Genomic DNA, 19426 nt, shown 5'->3' with positions numbered 1-19426 from the left:
GAAAAAACCTTCTTCAGGAGCTTACTGTGTATGTATGCTGGTAGAACCTTTTGGTAAGAAATATTGAATGCAAAAAAGTTGATCAAATTATTTATTTTAAATAATTTGTTTAATTTCATAATAACTGTAAAAGAAATACTATATATATTTCTCTCAGCATCAGAAGCATGTTTGGTTTTGATTGTTTCTTTGAGTTCACAGAAAGTGCAAGACTACTCAACAACACTTTTATGTCTCTGTGTATGCGATGCAAATGTGTAATGTAGACCACTTTGATTTATAAGGTAACATTTTAATTTGGCTGTGTGATTTATAGTGTGCACTATGCAGTACCACCTCCTCGCCACAGGGGGCGCTTCCTCTGCTCTGTCCGCACGTGTGTTGTTGGAGTCCGATTCTGCGCGAGATCTGTGTCGGCGTAAAAAACATGTCGGCGTTCAAGAGAAAACGTGGAGGACAGGCTCCTGGAAATAAAAAAGCAAAGAAAGCAAAATTTGTAGCAGATACAAGTGAAGCACCGAAAGAAAATGAACAGGAGAAGACACATGAAATTACAGTTCCAGCACCTGTTTCACAGGTAAGTGGTTGTGGTTGTTATTAGCCACAGACGATGGTAGCTAAGCTAAGTTATTACACGGGGGTTTGTTTTATCTAAGTTATTTCTTGTAATTATTATACTTAACCACTTACAACCTGTAGCTTTATCATATACATTGTTTTTAATAAAGTTATTGTTGTTAAAACTTTAATCTATGGTCAACACTCACACAACAGGGCCAAGCTAACATTGGATTTCCTGACTATTATTTAAGATTAAAAGTCCATTTGAATCAACGGGGAAATGTCTGAAACTCTACAATTATACACGGTTTTTATTTGTTTTATATTCTAAATGAACTTCTCTTGAACAGGGCAAATGGAAAAACAAGGAAAGGGTTCTAATTTTCTCCTCAAGAGGCATCAACTACAGAACAAGACACATGATGCAGGACCTGAGGACCATGATGCCTCATTCAAAAGCAGGTTAGTGCCTGTTGTCATATAAAGAATCATTCCTCTCAACCAACAAGTGCTGTCTCCACTTTATCACCCATGTTGAGATAATATGTTGTCATGTACGCTGCCGTATTAATGAGGTATTTCTTTGTGTTTGTCAGATACAAAGATGGACAGAAAGGACAAGCTGTTTGTTGTTAATGAGGTGAGTGTGCTACTCAAAGTTTGAACACCATGTTTTATCACATGCATTACAGCATAACTGAAAATCTGCATTTCCCCAGGTGTGTGAGATCAAAAACTGCAACAAATGCATCTTCTTTGAGGCCAAGAAGAAGCAGGACCTCTACATGTGGTGAGTATTTGATCTATGTTACATTCTGCAGTGTGAGAAAAAGTTTTTAGAGAGTACTTGTCCATGGACAAGTGAGTTTGGCAATTTACTTGTCCGAATACATTTTTCACTTGTCCAGAATGGAAAATATGGCAACACACATGCTGCAACCTGCCTGTGAGACAGAGTCCAACCACACATGTCCAACACTATAGGCCTAATAATAATAATACATTATTTTCATAGCCTATAGGCGTACGCTTTTCTACAACTTAAAGAAGCTTGCACGCTTACACATGTCCTGCAATACACATGCTGCAGCTGCCCAGCTGCTCACTGTTTGTAAAAGTAAATAAATAGTATGTTCATTTCAATAATGTACTTTCTATACCCTGCTTCATAAACAATACTGACATCCCTGTGCTCCTCCGAGTCTGGGGGTCCGGGGATGTGAGGAAAACGCGAGGACACAGACAGGGAGGCTGTTTCACTTCATAAAGGAAATGGCGGTCAATATTAACAACACAGGAGCTAAAACGCTTAATAATCTTCATTACGTGTTAAAGAAAGAACATAAGAAAGTTTGACAAAGATGAGGCTGTTAAACGGGCAGCGGATCCGCTGTGTGTAGAAAGAGAGAGAGAGAGAGAGAGAGAGACGCTGAGCTGCAGCGATCAGCTGATCCGGAGCATAGAGAGAGAGAGAGAGCTGCGGTCCGCGGGGTTCGGCCTCGCGTCCTGTCCTCACAACTCTTATTAATCCCGGGACCTGACAATTGTTATTTGTTCCTACTCGGAACCGAGTTTTGCTTCCCAACCCTGCCACTGTGCTACACGTCCCGCCACGCCATGCCCCTGTCTCAGTACAGAAAGCGGCGAGATGCATTTCCTTAGGAATTGACAAGCAGAACCGAAACTAACATTTCTAAACGAACAATGTCGGACACGGACAATTTGCGAATGAGTTCTGCCTTTTGTAAACTTAATTTGTCAATAATTTGTCAATAAATGAGGGCGAAAAACGTCACTTGTCCACCGGACAAGTCAATTAAAAGATCTACTTGTCCGTTATTGTAAATAACACGTCCCGGACGGTGGGACGTGTGCTTTTTCGCACACTGTTCTGAGATTAGGATTTTGTAGTGAGTGGTGTAGAACATATTTAAAGCAAATTCATGTATATTCTTACCTTACAGGGTTGCAAACAGCCCTCATGGACCTTCTGCAAAGTTTCTGGTTCAAAACAGTAAGTAACGTTTATGTAGTTTATGTATATTTGTTTTGGTTTGCAACAAATGAACTACGGACAGAATGCAGAGCTACTTAAGCAAAGTGAGACGATACAGACAATGTGTTGTTAAATAATGTTCTTATAGCAAACAAATGTGTGTCTCATTTGTGTTTCATTGGATGCAATAAAAAAATGAACTCGATGTATGGACCATGGGCCGCCCTGCTATCTAAATATCAATCATCGGCCATTGAAAAACCCCATATTAGACAACTACTTATTGTATGTGATTGTTTCCTCCTCAGTTCACACACTGGCTGAACTCAAGATGACAGGAAACTGCCTCAAGGGATCCAGGCCGCTGCTGTCCTTCGATCCTGTAAGTAGCATTGGGCAGAGAGAGGCATGTTTTCAGTTATTTAAATATCTTATCATTCATCTTTCATTCATCATTATTTAATATCTCTTCAGTGGTGTGCAACAAATACCTGTCCTTTCATCTATTTACAATAAAACATTATTTGTACTATAAACCCACTCATTTCTAATTTGATTCTGATGCATTATGAAAAATAAAAACCTCCAGACTCTTTACACCAGGGGTACTCAAACTTTGTTGTTAAAGGTCCACTTGTGAATTTTATACAAGGTCACTGGTCCGGATCAGTGCCAATAAAGTCCCCCCCTGAATATAAGAAGCAGTTTCAGCGCGCTATGCATGGGGCCCCCTTGAGGGGGTTTCCCGACATGTCGTTGCAGTAAATTAAAGGGTGTTTCATGTTGTCGTTGCTGTGCACCTTCTTAAATCTACCTTCTTTGGGGATCCCCTTCTGGTCCAAGCACTTGCCTGCCTTGCCTATTGGCAAACGGCGCCCCTGTAAACACACACATTCAATTCATACATACAGTATTGTGGTTTGAACTAGTGGGAGAAATCGCACTGTTTGTCTGTAGCCAATGCCTTGAACCTTGGCAAACAAGGCATTAGAAGCTTTAGAAAGTCACGGTAACTTGCGGTCAGCAAAGCGTGTCACGCTCGCGCACACAAGTAAATATATATGCACGCTCATTCTCACAATGCGTCAGACACAAGAAAATATACTACATTTACATCAGAATCTGATTTGTTTTTTTTTATAATGGGACACAGGGTTTGGTCTGGATTGATTTGCAGTTCAGTCCGGATCCGGAGCTTGGTCCGGAGTTTGAGAAGCCCTGCTTTACACTATTAGTACATCATTTCACATCAGCGATCTTAGTAATGAGGGATCTTGGGTTTCTCAGTTTATGGTACAAACTGGCTGAAGTACGCATTAATGCATGCTTCTTGCACTATTTCTATTCTATTTTATTTGTATTTACTTGCACGATTGTATCTGTTGTATTGTGTTGGACTGTTGGAGGAGCCTGTGACCTAAGATTGTAATTGACATAACTTCACTGTAGCTATGTACAAATGACAATAGAAGCCTTGAACCTTAATGGATGTTGTTGGTTTTCTGCACAGACATTTGACTCGGAGCCTCACCTTGCTGTACTGAAGGAGCTCTTCACGCAGGTATGTGTACAAGATGCAAACATAAGCCATTAATATACAATTGGTAATAATCTATCAAATACCTTTTGTTCAACTGGAGCCAGAGGATGGCATTGTGCAAATGTGAGCTGTTTACTGTAACGTACAACCATTAAACATTACGTTTATTTTGTGTTATCTAAATTGAGATAGACAGTGTTGTAGTACAGTTTACTTTGTGTAATATGACTTTGCTGTTGGCATTGATTTTATATATCCAACAATAAGCAAGCTTTCATTTGTTAGATCACTAAGAAGTTGGTATATCTGCATTTTTCTTTTTTTAAATTAAAATATATTTGATTTGTTTTAGACCTTTTCCACCCCGCGGTACCACCCTAAGAGTCAGCCCTTTGTGGACCACGTCTTTACATTCACCATTAATGACGACAGGATATGGTTCAGAAACTACCAGGTAATGTTCCACTATTCCTCACAAGGCTTTAATCCTCTTCTTTAGTTGGGTTCAGTGTTCAGACTTCATTAGAAAGGTTGTAACTTTGCAATAATTTTTCTGTGCCACTTTCAGATCATGGAGGAGGACGCCGCTCTTGTGGAGATCGGCCCTCGCTTTGTTCTCAACCTCATCAAGGTCTTCCAGGGAAGCTTTGGAGGACCTACGCTCTTTGAAAACCCCAACTTCACATCTCCTAACATGGTGAGGATCCACTGTATGCTAGTTTAGATTATAAGCATGTGATGTGGATATAACTTTTAGAAAAAAAAGTGTCTGACTTTTTGTCACCTTCCTCTTCACACACCTCCAGCACCGGAGACAGATCCGACTAGCCGCGGCAGCCAGAGTGCGTGAGAAGCAGATGGTGAAGGAGTTGCAGAAACTGAAGCGAGCTGGAACAAAGGAGGACGTGACTATAGATGTTACAGCTGACGTCTTCCTGACACCGGCTGATGAGACGCCGGTTCTCATTCAAACGGAAGCGCCTGAGCCCAAAGTAGTGAAGAAAAACAAACACAAAGCTTTCAAAAGGCAAAGGATGGCACGCAAATAACTGGATGGACTGGAATACGCTGAGTGAATGGCTTACTGTTGCCATGGTTCAATGTTGCCTCCAGTAAATGTGGTGATGCAACATTGCAGTCATGATTAAAGTCCGATATGAGTTTTTTGTTAGCATACAAGAAGATTTTATGTACAACTTTTCATTTAATTATCAGTGACAGTATTGGAGGATACTGGCCTGCACATGTTTTGTTTAATATCTGTTGGCATATTTTATATTATACTCCCTCACTCTGAAATACTGTGTAAAGTGTAGCTGGCCATTTGAGTCTCAGCTTTAACAATACTGCAAACAATGTTTCCATGCCTTTTTGATAAAAGTAAAAAAAACAGTATTGATTTTGAGTGACTAAAGTTGTTTTCTATGTCATGAAAATTAAACAATTTAAACTTACTGTCTGTGTCATCTGATATATACTCAAAACAAATGGTTGTCAAATGTGTCAGTATACACATTCAACATGGCAATGTATGTGTAGAGAAATTGAAGGCCTGCATTGCCTCACATTTAAATAGAATATCTTATTTTATTAGCCATCATCCAGCTCACTGCATGTGTCAAAAAGGTGCAATATCTAGAAAACAAACATTGTATGAACACATGTGGCCACAATTAAACAACTTTGTTGGCTCATTAAGTTAAAGGCAATTAACATAGCATAGCAAGAGATATGTGAACCAAAACACCTGTCTCCATATTAAACAGTAACTATATACAATTGGTTTGTCTATGAAATTATGTACGATGGTGGTTTAACTGCACACAGGTACCTAACAAGATCAAACCGGAACATTATCTTTCCCCAGATCCAGCAGCAACGCTCCAAAATGTCTGTTGGCAATGCTCATTTAAAGGGAGATTCCTCAGTCCTCCGCCACCTCTTCGTCAGGACAACAGTAATATTCCACAAAGCAGATCTGTCCATCGTCATTCCTGACCAGGTACTGCAGAGAGAGGAAGCCCCTGCTGTCTGTCCTCACAGAGACCTTACAGGACAAGGCCAGGGCTTTGGTGGAGGGCTTCAGCAGAGACATCTTGTACCTGTCACAGGGAGAACAGGGTTAAAACTCATTGCAGACATATAGATAAACTAACTGTCCTCAGTGTGTGGCTAGACGTGGTCATTATAAGAAAAGGAGAATGTGACAACAGTTGGTGAAACAATTTTTCTCAGTGCTAACCTGTTGGTTTGTGTCTTGGTGCATTTGAACAGCTCCATCATGTCAGAGTCCTTGGGATAATCGTAATGGGCATTTCCAGAGTTCCCAAATGTAGACAACCTGAAGGGCAGAACAAACAAATGAACACTGTAGCTGAAAGGAAGATGTGTGATTCCTTTACCTTGACAGATTTAATCGTTAATGCAGGATGACCATTGCTTTGCTAAGGTGCTGAAAGTATCAAAGAATCCTAACTGATAAACACTAAAGGTATAACACTGCATTGATATAAGTGTGTGGATATCTCCTTTAATATCATCATCAGTAGGATTATTGATTGAAAATTAAATGTTTATTTTAAGTTTAAACCATCAAATAATGAACCAAATCCTTTAAACATGATACTGTAGGACAAGTAGTGATGCTTCAAAATGCTATACAAGTTGTGCATTAAACACACCTGAAGTATGGCTGGCTGGGGGACATGGTGATCTGCAGCACCTCGCTGGTCATGTCGAGCTCGGAGAAGGCTTCCTTCAGACTCTCTGACTGCAGGATCACCTTTAAAAAGAGGTCAAAGCGTAGTTATAGGTGGTGTATCGCTCTCAATAAACATGCGGATACTAATATGTATCCCTTATTGGCTAGTAAAGTAAGTGACATACATTGCAAGGAAACAGAAAAGTAGTTTATCGCTTTCATTACACACAACGTTCACCTTGTTTGTGACGTTGGTGCTGCAGAACTCAAAGTCAACTGGCTCTTCTGGTTCTTGGGTGTTGATCTTGCACACTGTCACTACCCCCCCCTCCTCCAGGAACAGGGTCAGAGGGTAACCGTACCCCTTGTAACACATCCGCAGGGCTGTTGATACTCCTGCAACAACACACAGGGAGGAAATGACAATGGATATTAATCTAACTTCTTAGTAAACTGTGTTTGAACAGATTATTTTCCATTTCCTTTTATTCACCTGGAGCTGTGCTTCCTCCAAAGATATTGAGGCAGTCCAGCAGAACAGTGAGGTTGATCTGAAAACCCACCGAATCTTCCTTTATCGTGTACTCCTGGAAGATTTCAGACTGGAATCAAAGCAGACTTGTCAGTTTGTGTCTCAATTTGCAGGATACTTTTTGAGGACTATATTATATTAGGATACCTCTGGTTCCTGATAACTCTGATGGATATTATTTTAAGTATGACTATCATAATTTGGAGGAAACCAAGACTCTGCTGCTTTAAACTTGATCCAACAAGCACAAGGATTATTAAACACGTAAAGCGGTCACACCTGGATGAAGGCATTGGCCTGCATACATTTGGAGTCCTCCACAGTGACCTTCAGTCCATTGGGTGTGGCGCTGAAGATGGCATGGTCTTTGAAGGTGATGGCTTTCAGTATGTTGGACAGATTGCGAGCATTATCCAAACTTGCCACTAAAACGTACTGTTCCGCATCGCCTTGCGACTGGGTTGAGAGAGGCATTTGACACTGTAATGAAGACATAAAGGACGTTTAGACTACAGCAAATGTTCAGCAGGCTACAAAACTGCACACAACTATGAAAAAAGCAGCAAATTTAGGTATATTTTGGTGCATACTGAATACAATTTTCCTTGAGAAATCAGAGGCAAACAAATAAAAAGGTTAAACAGGTGCCATACATGCACGAAGCTGTCATTTAGCTGTCTGTTTGTGACTTATTTCAATAGGATCACATTTACTAAACTACGTAAATATTTAACTGAGGCTGATTCCAGTGCCATTTAGTGTACTGTTGACCATTCCCGGTGAACTGACGTTATAAATGGTTTTAAATTATACTGTAATAATGCGTCAGAAACTTACAAAGATGTAATTCAGTATCTCGTGTCGTTGTTTTGAAGAAAGGCGCCCTTCTATCATGGATGCCTTTTATGTATCAACTTCCGGTTGTCTCTTCTACACCGGAAGTCGGTTCTGCGCATGTGTGGATAATAAACTTCCAGAGACTTCGCAGCCGAAAAACACAGAAGAAATATCCTGTCTTCAGCGGCAATACGTGACAATAGTGGTGTTTCGTAGTCCAAAGAGGTGAGAATTAATACTCAGCTAAGGTTATATGGCTTAAAACATACTGTTAACTCTGTAAGAGGTATAATACCTCATGTCAGATGTCAGGAAGCTGGCATTAGCTGCTAACAGTCCATGATGACGGTGTATGCTAATCAGTAACGATACGTTAAAAAACGATTAAATGTCATCTGGAAGTGACTCAACCCTGGATGTATTAAGACAACCCTCATCATGACAATTTGGAGTTCAAAGGAGAGATGAAAACAGCCTCTATAATGCTTCTATGGACTATTTGAACAAAAATGAGTCTCTTTAACACCAATTGTACTGACAGGTCGCTGGTTTACAAACCTCACTGCTTTGAGAACTAGTAGATAAATGCATAATACAAGTTGTTATTAGATGATACGGAGAATAGTCTTAAGAGGATACATTTGGCATCTTGACACTTGAATTCTACGTGTTTAGTCACCCTTGTTAAGATATGTCCATAACACAGTCCTGGTTGTCTACAGATACATCACTGCACTATGAATAATAAGTGAAGATATACATTTTGAAGTTGGACAAAACCAAGGATGGGTGCAATTATGTTAAAATGTATTTGGTCACTGAATACAAAATACATGACATTTTTTAACATTATCCATTAAATTGCAGAAAAAAATCTATACTTCAAATATTGAAAATATACAATGTTTGGGTCAGGCAGCTCCAAATAGCCACCTAGCATCACCTAGCATCACATAGCATCACATAGCATCACACGTAACACATGACTAAGATAAAGGCACAATATGAATATGTTTTTTCTTGATGTTGTTATTTATATTTAATAGTATACTTGACCCTTCTTTAACTCTGTCTTCTCCCTGCTTTAGGTTCTTTATTGTGGGAGTCCTGTCAAAGCAGCAGTCATGGTGTGCATCCCCTGTATTGTGATTCCTGTCCTATTATGGGTCTACAAGAGGTTCCTGGAGCCTTACATCTATCCTTTCATTTCACCCATAATTAACAAATTCTGGCCCAAAAAAGCAGTCCAAGAGAAGGCTACTACTGACCAACAAGTTACCAACAACAGTAATGGGACTCAAAAGGTAAGTTATTTATAAATTAATGATTTATTATGATATTTTATCAATAAAAACCTTTTTCCTTTTATTAATTAAGTTATTTGTGAATGGCTGTAGGTATCAACAGTGTACAATGAATATACGTAGAATGTAGTAGATGTATTATCTATTTATTGTATTTATTTGTTAATGCCCTGTTCATGTGCAGGGGATTTCAGATAATTGCTTTAAAATCTGTCAAAAAATATCTGTTTCTAAAACGGCCTAACAAGAACCACTTAAATACAGCTCATCCAGACACTCTAGAGGTTTCTCAATACTCAAATTTCCCCTCCACGAGTTCTATCCTCGACTCCTCTCCTCGAGACTTGGTGCCGCCCACAGGAGATGCGAGCGGAGGACTGAGGAGGGGAACCGAGGAGAGAGGAGTGGAAGCAGCAGGCGGTTAGAGAAGTGAGAACTCCTCTCCTCTGAGCGGTCATTTTAAAGAGACGTCCATTATGATGACAGGAGGCACAGCAGCACTCTGATGTACAGATGTCTTCATGACGACTTATATATATTTACTTTTAATTCATTGACAGTGCAGTATAATGAGACAATAACAGGCTAGATGTGGAAATTTGAGTATTGAGAAACCTCTACTGAGTCTATTTCTTCACATTTATTATCACATTTAAAGTGATTGAATTTTCAGGGTAAGTTGGTTTTTAGTTTGCCTAACCATGACTGATACTGTTGTTGGTGTTTAGAGTCTCTTATATGATTGAAGGTTGTGGATAACATAATTTTAATGTTTTTACTTCTCATGTATTTCAGCCTGAAAGCAACGGTGAAGCCACTGCCAACGGATCCACATTAGCAGCAGATAAGAAGACAGATTAACAGCTCTAAATGTTTATAATGCTTCTGAAACAATGTAAATATGCCAGTAATATAAGATAGAGAAACTATACATTTATTTATCATACTTTTTTCAATAATTGGTTTTAACCTTCCATATTGTCCAGATCTTGTATGTATTTTATTCCATTTGTATAACAGTAACTTTAAGAGATTGGTTATAATTGATATTCTTTCCTTGTTAATTATGAATTGATTTATAAATGTATTGTGTTGATTCTTCACTCTCTATGGAAACATTTTTCTATGTGGATCTTGTAGTTTAATGAATAATAATAATAAAAAAAAACCTTCAGGTAAAATAAGATGCTCATTTATTGATCCTATACCAAGATGGACCTGAAGCGTCCTCACTTCATATTTTAATGTCAATAAGGGTTTGATTTTGTTTGTATTTTAAACTATATCAAATAGCAGCATTATAATATTTGTAAATATATAGTTTAAAATATATCACTGCATTAAGTCTTTAATCACATATTTGAAAGAAAAAAGATTAAAGCAGTTTGATCACATGAGACATAAACTGTAAGATGTCAGATAAAACCATCGATAAAACTAAGAAAATAAATGAATACATGCACACCTGCATACATCACACATTAATACATCCTGTGCGTGTAATATTTGTTCTCAACTTTTGTTGAGGCAAACTGAGCTTAATCAAGGGAAAAAAGGACATTATTTTTAAAAATATGATTATTTTTTTAACCCACACAAGTTTGCTGACATTTATCATCTAAAATGTGCATGGATCTTCATATTGATTATATTCAGCCATTATAAATATGATACTAGCCTGTGTTAAGTGTACACTTGAGAAGGGGTTAGAAAATATACATAGAAAATCTAAGTTTAGATCAGGCAGATCTGTTTGCCCTAGTTCTATCTTCTACGTCACCTACGTAATAATATGTCGTCATTACGCAAGGGGTGACGACGTGGAAAACATGGTGGAAAGGAGTATGTAGAGTAAACTTAATTGTCGCAATTTAGCTACAGTTTCAAGTATTTGCGCACTGAAATTACACTTGACTATCAAAATTGGACAAAGCTCTTAATTTGGGGAAGCAACCGTCGCCTTTTAACGGTCCTGGGAGTAGAGAGAGCCGCGGTAACTACGAGAAGCATTTCTGACAGGTAAGCGGTCAGCTGATGGAAAACAAGCCATGAATGTTAGCTACTCTCTGGACACTGAGTAATAAAATGCCAATAGTTAACAGGACATGCTCGTGAATCAGTAAATTATCAAGCTATGGGTTTATCAGACGTGTGACTGTCACTACACCGTGTATACACTCACATTTGCCAAGACTATTCCTTGCACTGGAAACAGGATGAGCTAGCTAACGTCATTCAAGTTGCTTAACTCAAGGAGCAGATGCAACTGGAGATGCTTGAGATATCACACTGACACAACATTTGGAAACTCGCTGGTGATCTGGCAAAGTCTCAATTTTCTGTTAGCGAGCACTAGAAACCAAGGAGTTCATAAGCAAATGGCATGTTAAGCACAGCTCAGATCTCAAGATTCAAGGCTTTACTGTCATGTGAACAGTAGCTACAGTGTAGATGTGGCAATGAAGTAAGTCTTACATACCTGTGCCTGTACCATCTCTTTGGTTTACCACAATTGTGTTCTTATAATATTATAATTATACTATTATTTGACTTGAACTTTAACTATATATTTATTTGTTGTTCCTTTCTTCTCTTTTCTTTTTTTCTTCACTATTATCTGTAAAGCGTCTTTGAGCACCTGTAAAAGCGCTAACAAATTAAATCTATTATTATTATTATTATTATTATTATTATTATTATTATTATAATGTTAGCAATTTACTGGGCAAATGTTCTCTCGCTGGCTACACCTGTGTGCTAAAGGTGTGCCATCACACACAACACAGGTCCTGGTTTCTATGTGGCATCCTGTATTGAACCTGAACTCTCTTTTAAATTAATGTATGAATGTGAGGATGGATGATTTTGCTTTCTTGATTTTACATAGATGGATAACGGGTTGTTTGAATATCAGGGCGGGCTCAACATTAAGTATTAGTCTAACATCCTCTGCAGTGGCTTAGACATACATAGTTCGTCTGTAGTAAAGGTGTTCATTATTTTTGATGCCATCAATAGCTAAAGTATTTTCTCTACCCCAGGATTTGGCATATGCCTGGTGAAGAAGCAAGAAGAGTGGTGAGTCTGGCTGAGTGGAGCCAGTAGAGAGCGATGGGAGCCAACACCAGCCAGGTCAGTGACCTGTCCGACAACCCCAGCCTCAGGACCCTGGTGGGCACCGAGTCCATATCAGAGAACGATCCTTTCTGGAACCAGCTCATCTCCTTCACCTTCATCAGTCCCACCAGCAGGTAAACAAACACACACACACAACCAGAAATGTCTTTTTCAGGAATGTATCAAATACTGCACATTTCCTGGTTGCAGCTTCATGTTACCTTTTTTGTTTTTGTGGTGTCGTCATGTTGCACTGTTGGAGGAGCCTGTGAAGTTTTTCTTTGCCATATCTACACTGTAGCTACTGTGCATATGGCAATAAAGCCTTGAATCTTGTATGGTGAGAATACCTTAGGCAAATAATAGCTATGATAAGGTCCACTTACTAGCTTTTTCCATGGTTTTCAGTCGCATCTCATCATGATTATGACATTAAATATGCTATAAACTCCTCAGTGTCAATAACTTAGTTCTTTGAGGTTTTTTTCACTGCTTAGTTGTCAATTATTTACATTTCTTACTTTGGTTCATTTGCTCACAAGGTCATCCTGTCAAAAGCACAATGGACTCAATAATCAGACACAGAATAATCAGCATTTTCAAATAACTAATATTATTATTATTTTAACTGAAACAAATATATTGATAGTGAGAATAAGTTGTACTTGCAGCCCCTAGATGAAATTGGGCAACAGACACAAAACAAGAGGCAGGCCAGGACAGGGAACACATTGGAGGTCAAATGGAAAGTGGCAGGAGCAACCTTCCCTGAATTGTACAGATGATATCTCTGGTATCTAAGATGGTTATCGTGGTATAAAAATATCTTACGGTTACAACTCTAATCGAGAGTTACAGTGTGCTACATCAACAGTAGTTGGCACAGAACCAACCTAATAAGAAAATGTTTAACATTTACAGCCAGGATCAAACATTAAACTTCAGGCAGGATGTTTACAGAGCTCACCTCGGTAATGATTCATCAGAGTTATTGTCCCGCTTGGCTGAGAATAAAACAGCATTTGTTTTCTTTGGAAATATTGTTGAGAGGTAAAGACACTTCAGTTTCTCTTTTGCAATTGTTTTTTGCCTGATTTTAAATATTGATCTATTCCATTTGCTACTCTTTTCGTTTCACACAATTTATCCTTTTCTTTCTATTAACTCCATAGGAGACGTAAAGATGCAAATTTAACATATATTGATTAACAGCAACACAAAATACAGGAACACTAGGTTAAAGTCAGTTCTGCAATAACAGCTATTTTCCTGATCGATTCATTCGCACATTACTGTTCTGATGTATTGTTCCAGCTGTAAAATGTCAGAAAATAGTTTAACAAAAGCCCGAGTTGAAATACTCCGATTAGGGCTGCATGATATGAGGAAGATACACAATAATGTTGTTCAGAAAAAACAATATTACTTGTCAGAAATACCTGATGATAAAATGTACTCGGCTCTACATTTATGCTGCTTTCAGTAAACTGCTCAAATACAACAAATGTCTTGTAAGCTTAACATAAAGGGCTCTGAGTAAGTTGAAAGACAGTATCAGTAGAAAACCATCCTTAAAAATAAAAGTGCAATATTGCAGTCTTCCATGACGTGTTAGCTGAAGTTGACATAGTAATGACAATGAAAAACGATATAATGTGCAGCCCTAATTCAGATTATGTTCCTCTTTTATTATAATCACATTCCCAAAATGTCTATCCCTCTAAATGTCTTTTAATAAGAGCCAGCAGCTCCTCTCAGTCCTGGCTCACTTTATCACTGCGGTAATGCCTAAGGGCCGTTTCTGACCAGCCAAAAAAGTTGTTCCCTTAAAACATACAACAAGCATGACATGACGGCAAGAGACGTCTTCCAGAAAGGAAAGAGATTCCACGGTGAAATCGAATCAAAATGTATAGATTGCATTGGTTCGTATAAACCACAAATGCATCAAGCTGATCTAATAAACCAGTAAATATATTCACTTAGTCAGAACAATATGATAAAAGGTTGTGCTTTACTTCCTTACATGTCACTACATGAATAGATTCACATGAATACATCTTACATTGTCTGTTTTGAGTCAATGCAGACGCACATTTTGAATGTTATCAGTGTCTGTTTGGTTTCACAGTAGGTTTCTAGAAGATGGTTTGAGTAATCAGATCCTGTGATCCATCTCTCTCACTTGTCTTTTAGATATATTTCCCCTATCTTTCCTAACTTGACTCTTTGTTTCCCTTTCTAACAGTGGTGACTCCAAGTTACTGGAAGAGGCTGTCATCCCCCTCGCAAAGATCCTCAGTATGTTTCCTATGGTTGAAATATGTTTCATGTCTGTTTTATTCTACTGGTAAATGCATTGATAACAATGGACATCCACTTCTCTTATGTTATCATAACATTTGTTTCTGCTTCTTGTTTGCATGACAAGCTATCAGATTCAGTTTCTGCATCTTATGTAACGCTGCTCATAATTCCTCTCCTCCTTTCCAAGTTGAAAACAATCCTAGATCGGGGAACTTTGGCGCCCTTGTGAGAATTTTCCTGGGAAGAACCAAAGAGCTGAAAGTCTCTACAGAATGCCAAGAGTAAGTATGAGAACCTCAGATAAGATAATGGATCCTGAAATGACAGACAATGTGTGTGTTGGTGTTATTGTTGGAGCTATTGTTTGATTGCAGGCAGTCAGGGAATCTTACAGGGGAGAAAACACTGAAGTGGTTGTAGCTTCCCATGAGTAAAGTGCTGAGGTTTAACCATCAACACATGTGGCATTATGCTCTCACTGCCAAGCTCCATTTCCACACATTGACCCTGCCCGACTCACCAAAATTGTTTGGGAGGAAACTCGTTCTCTACTTAACATCATTAGAGGTTGGAGTTATCACTCCCCGTCCTCTCCTCTTTATTTCCCCCTCATTTCGTAACAGATTTTGTTCCCTAAACAAACCTAAATGTTCTGTCTCTAACAGGCTTGGGTTGTGCAAATTGTCAATTTGTGGGACTGATTAGGCAGAGAGTGGTTGTGAAACATTGTGGCTTGCACTGCATGGATCCAATCATTTCTTGTTTTCCTCTTTATTTGTTTCCCAGCCACTCTGTCCTGATGTTGTCTCTGTGTGAATACTGTGTAGTTCCATTGTCAAAAAGAAGGTTATGAGAAAACTGGTCATCGGCAGCATTTTTAGTAGTACAGAGAGAGATGCAAATAATATATAGGAACTAAAAAGAAGTAAATGCACTAGACATCACTCTTATTCAAAGTATGCTCCCCTAACTCTGCTCAGTCAGTGTAACACAACTACAATGTGACAACCCCATGCTTTATTTATTTGAAGAGGCTCCTTTAGTTTCTAGTTCCAGAAGGGCTTTTTACTACTCAAGTATTCCGAGCTACTCGTGTGTAACCATTTGAATTTGAATGAACATATTACCGAAGAACACTTCAGGGTCATTCAGCTTTTCCTTTATGCATTTAGGACATATATCAATGTCACAAAGCTAGCCCTTCTTAGCATTTATTTCCATCACAGTTCTACGTTTGACCTTGAACATGACAACCTATTTCTTTTTGTTTGTGCTTCCGCAGTCAGCTGTTTATCTGGCAGGCCCACAATGCACTGTTCATGATTCGCTGCCTGCTCAAGGTGTTCATCAGGGAGATGAGTGAAGAAGAGCTGCACCTACAGTTCTCCTACCAGGAGAGGGCGCCAGGCTCCTGTGCAGGTGAGCGCCGTCACAGATACATTTGATCAAAAAGGAAGGTGCGTCACAGAGAGATGTGCAGTCAGTGAGGCCACAACATAAATCAACTTGGCAGGATTCAACCACTGATTTGTAGTCACACAACTCATGTTGTACTCGTGGAGTGACTAGCAGCTGTGTTACAGACGCATTAAGTCAGTTCAGAGATTTTTCTATTCTCTTTTCCACTCCCTTTAGAGTACTTCACACAAAAAAACGATTAAAAACTACTGCTAAAAAAACCTTAAAACAGTTTGGCCCTCAGTGGGATCATAAGATGTGAGTTATTAGAATATAGCCACCAGGGTCAAATGTGTAACACTTCCCTTATAAACCTAGAGAGAGATAAGAAATTGGCTTTTTAATTGAGCACAAATACCCCCGGCTACTGACCTGGATCATCTCTCTCTTAGAGACTTCTTTAATACAAGTCTGAAAGTGCGTCCACTGACTGCTCATCTTCTTTTGGCATCAAACACTAGGCCTTTCTGAGGAAAGTCATAAACACTCTCCAAACGGGTGGCCTGTTAATGACCTTGATAAATGTTAATAACGTAACCATTTTTGTTTAAAAGCATTAACGGTATTAAAAGGAAAGAAATAAAGTCAGCTTCTATTTGAGTCATTATTTAGCTGTTTGTTATTCCTGCTAGCACCAACTCTCACTCTCACTTTAACTGTGACATTTTCACAAAGACTGCTCTCACAGTGCTTTAAGGGTTAGATCTGCTGTGCTGGGTGATTGTTGTAAAAATGATCATTCTGAGACTTGCCTGCAAAATGACACCAAGCTAATTACAGCTGGTTGGAAATGGTGAAGAGAAGATAGTTTAGTGTACAAGGAGGTCGTAAATGAAATCTGCAACAGTCTAAAAATATAATCTTTCCCGCTGTTGGCAGTAATGTTCATTTACAAAATGTTTTGTGCTTGACTGCTGGCTGTCACAAGACGGTATACACTTAAAAAAGGGGAATTGTTGAGAGTTGATTGTATGCTAATTGTTTTTTGAGGAGCTTTAATCAGAGCCACAGGCAAGCACCGTCACTGATGCTAGCTAAAATAGCTCATTACTTCCATAATGGGCAAGTTTGAATTTTATGCAAAAATGTAAATGATTAAACATTCATTTGGTTAATCCATTCATTTCCTGCCGCTTATCTGTGTCCAGATTGTGTTAATTTGATTAATTCCATGATTAGGAATTATTGCTCTATACTGCTGGGAAGTTATACAAAATAAATGAATGTAGGCCATTTCATCTCTCCTGGTTTTCCATCATTTCTTCATATTTTGGCCGGTATGATCGTTAAACGGCTCTTACATTACATTCCACATGATATTAAAAATGTCTGTAAAAGTATTAAATTATACTTGGCAAAAACCAGCAGGAAACCCTGTAATCCAAATTGGCTAATTCCCCTCTGTGCCATTCCTCTGTACAGCAAGCATGAAATAAGGATGATAGGAGGGATGGAGAGAAGGTGGAACTGGAGTTGGAAGAAACGAAAAGAGACTGTGATCAACAGGAAGCTGCCTTACTGTCTCATATAATAACTCCCCCAACCTCTTGTGTAGAAACAGGCAGCGAGGACCTCCTGGAGGAACTGTTGTCCAATCTCATTCACCTGATCGTAGAAGTGCCCCTGCTGTAAGTATTGTGTGTGTGTGTGTGTGTGTGTGTGTGTGTGTGTGTGTGTGTGTGTGTGTGTGTGTGTGTGTGTGTGTGTGTGTGTGTGTGTGTGTGTGTGTGTGTGTGTGTGTGTGTGTGTGTGTGTGTGTGTGTGTGTGTGTGTGTGTGTGTGTGTGTGTGTGTGTGTGTGTGTGTGTGTGTGTGTGTGTGTGTGTGTGTGTGTGTGTGTGTGTGTGTGTGTGTGAAAATTACACCCCATTGTGTTTTACATTCACTAAAAAGGTCACACATGCAAGACTGATTCGGAAACACTGAGAAGTTGCATTTCACTCATCCCACACAGAGATTTATTGAATGTCAAAGTGCTAATTCTTCAGAACCACTTGTTTTACATTTTATTATCAGAAAACAGGAACTACATGACATTTTCATGTCAAAACCCAATTTATTTGCCGTTTCCCAGCCCAAACCGTCATTCTGGTTTGCCTCTCGGTGGTTGTTAATGTGTCCAGGATGTTAGTCGTTGAGCAGTTAATGGAAAACACTTTGTGAAAGTTTGTATGTGTAACTCACTTTGCGTGCTCCACTTGCTCATTCACTAACCGAGAGAAGCTGGAGACCATTATGGATTAAGGTTAGGCTCGGATGTCCATGTGTTTCACTTCCAGAGCCGTCAGCCAGACTGACGAGCTGGAGCTCTGAGCTAGCGGGAGTGACGCGTAAAGGGACAACATGAAAAGGAAGGGATATGACTAAAAGATGTTTGCGGTGTTGAAAGAAGAGAAAAAGGCTTGAAATGAAAGTTGGATTAGGAGCCGTGCCAAGGAGTGGGAGAGGAGGGAACATAATGATTGAAAAATGGTATCATCCTTTACTCCCCGTGGGCGGTGTGCACGCTAACACTCTCTGCTTTAATGAGGGAATATTTCAGTGTGTTTACTCATCAATGCTGGAATTATCTCCTGCCTGCCACTCTGTCTGTCGCACAGAGGCATAGAGACACTGCGCACGTCTCAAATCCTCCTCTGCAGAGTCAAAACAAGTTCACACAAACATGACCGACGATGGCATTTTCCTCCACTCATCTTAAACTGTTCCTCCCTGTAGCCGTGTCTGTATTGTGTCAGTTTTGATCCTCCCGTCTTTGTCAACCAATCTACTCCCTGTCTCCCGTCTCTTCTGTTGTCTCTGGACTTCAAACCCCAGCTCTCGTGTGAATCCATTCAGCATTCCTACAAGATTCATTGTCTAAGCTTCGAAACTTCCACCTGTTTGTCTTTCCTCCACCACTTTGTTGCTGTTGGCCTGTTTCCTCTGTACGTGCTTCTGGTTTGGATGGAAATATATTTTCCCCAAATCTTTGACAGAATTCTGCACTTGATCTTTTATGTCTTCATTTGACAAGAAAGATTGACTCGGACCTATGCAGTTAATCCCCTATTGTTTTCCCACACATTCTTTAA

The 19426-nt window shown here is 39.2% G+C and overlaps 4 protein-coding genes across 5 annotated transcripts in view; 3 read left to right on the top strand and 1 right to left on the bottom strand.

Moving 5' to 3' along the window:
• The first annotated feature begins 367 nt into the window (after positions 1 to 367).
• On the top strand, positions 368 to 5551 carry bxdc2 (brix domain containing 2). The gene is made up of 10 exons (XM_079658364.1): positions 368 to 577; positions 912 to 1023; positions 1158 to 1201; positions 1281 to 1351; positions 2526 to 2575; positions 2866 to 2939; positions 4068 to 4118; positions 4450 to 4551; positions 4666 to 4794; positions 4904 to 5551. The coding sequence occupies exons 1-10, from the start codon at positions 428 to 430 to the stop codon at positions 5144 to 5146; spliced, it is 1026 nt and encodes a 341-aa protein (XP_079514490.1). The 5' UTR covers positions 368 to 427; the 3' UTR covers positions 5147 to 5551.
• A 113-nt stretch (positions 5552 to 5664) lies between these two features.
• Positions 5665 to 8325, bottom strand: rad1 (RAD1 homolog (S. pombe)). Its single transcript, XM_079658365.1, has 7 exons — positions 8168 to 8325; positions 7610 to 7810; positions 7292 to 7400; positions 7037 to 7194; positions 6779 to 6879; positions 6340 to 6438; positions 5665 to 6199 (listed from the first exon to the last, which is right to left on the bottom strand). Exons 1-7 carry the CDS (start codon positions 8222 to 8224, stop codon positions 6022 to 6024), a joined length of 903 nt encoding a protein of 300 aa, XP_079514491.1. The 5' UTR covers positions 8225 to 8325; the 3' UTR covers positions 5665 to 6021.
• Positions 8256 to 10626, top strand: c21h18orf32 (chromosome 21 C18orf32 homolog). The gene is made up of 3 exons (XM_079658366.1): positions 8256 to 8392; positions 9256 to 9471; positions 10267 to 10626. Exons 2-3 carry the CDS (start codon positions 9292 to 9294, stop codon positions 10330 to 10332), a joined length of 246 nt encoding a protein of 81 aa, XP_079514492.1. The 5' UTR covers positions 8256 to 8392; positions 9256 to 9291; the 3' UTR covers positions 10333 to 10626.
• A 633-nt stretch (positions 10627 to 11259) lies between these two features.
• The window catches only part of dym (dymeclin), a 52053-nt gene continuing 43886 nt past the window's right edge, over positions 11260 to 19426 (top strand). Inside the window, exons 1-6 of one of the 2 annotated variants that reach the window (XM_079657986.1) lie at positions 11260 to 11490; positions 12513 to 12722; positions 14837 to 14889; positions 15083 to 15176; positions 16178 to 16314; positions 17915 to 17981. In XM_079657986.1, coding sequence (XP_079514112.1) covers positions 12583 to 12722; positions 14837 to 14889; positions 15083 to 15176; positions 16178 to 16314; positions 17915 to 17981 — 491 coding nt within the window. In that variant the 5' untranslated portion in view covers positions 11260 to 11490; positions 12513 to 12582. Of the gene's footprint in view, positions 11491 to 12512; positions 12723 to 14836; positions 14890 to 15082; positions 15177 to 16177; positions 16315 to 17908; positions 17982 to 19426 lie in introns of both variants that reach the window. The other variant, XM_079657985.1, reaches the window with a different exon arrangement.

The sequence above is a fragment of the Notothenia rossii genome, assembly GCF_949606895.1.
Source record: "Notothenia rossii genome assembly, chromosome: 11".
Taxonomy (NCBI): Eukaryota; Metazoa; Chordata; class Actinopteri; order Perciformes; family Nototheniidae; genus Notothenia; species Notothenia rossii.
This window is presented reverse-complemented; position numbering and strand designations above follow the sequence as displayed.

Bases quoted from the DNA above. Each gene is read 5' to 3' on its own strand.
- bxdc2 (XM_079658364.1), top strand. From the start codon at position 428: ATGTCGGCGTTCAAGAGAAAACGTGGAGGACAGGCTCCTGGAAATAAA. The intron at 2,576-2,865 runs GTAAGTAACGTT...TTTCCTCCTCAG, and splicing joins AAAGTTTCTGGTTCAAAACA to TTCACACACTGGCTGAACTC. The intron at 2,940-4,067 runs GTAAGTAGCATT...TTTTCTGCACAG, and splicing joins CGCTGCTGTCCTTCGATCCT to ACATTTGACTCGGAGCCTCA.
- c21h18orf32 (XM_079658366.1), top strand. From the start codon at position 9,292: ATGGTGTGCATCCCCTGTATTGTGATTCCTGTCCTATTATGGGTCTAC. The intron at 9,472-10,266 runs GTAAGTTATTTA...CATGTATTTCAG, and splicing joins ACAGTAATGGGACTCAAAAG to CCTGAAAGCAACGGTGAAGC.
- rad1 (XM_079658365.1), bottom strand. From the start codon at position 8,224: ATGATAGAAGGGCGCCTTTCTTCAAAACAACGACACGAGATACTGAAT. The intron at 7,401-7,609 runs GTGTGACCGCTT...CTTTGATTCCAG, and splicing joins AGGCCAATGCCTTCATCCAG to TCTGAAATCTTCCAGGAGTA. The intron at 6,439-6,778 runs GTGTGTTTAATG...TCTGCCCTTCAG, and splicing joins CCCAGCCAGCCATACTTCAG to GTTGTCTACATTTGGGAACT.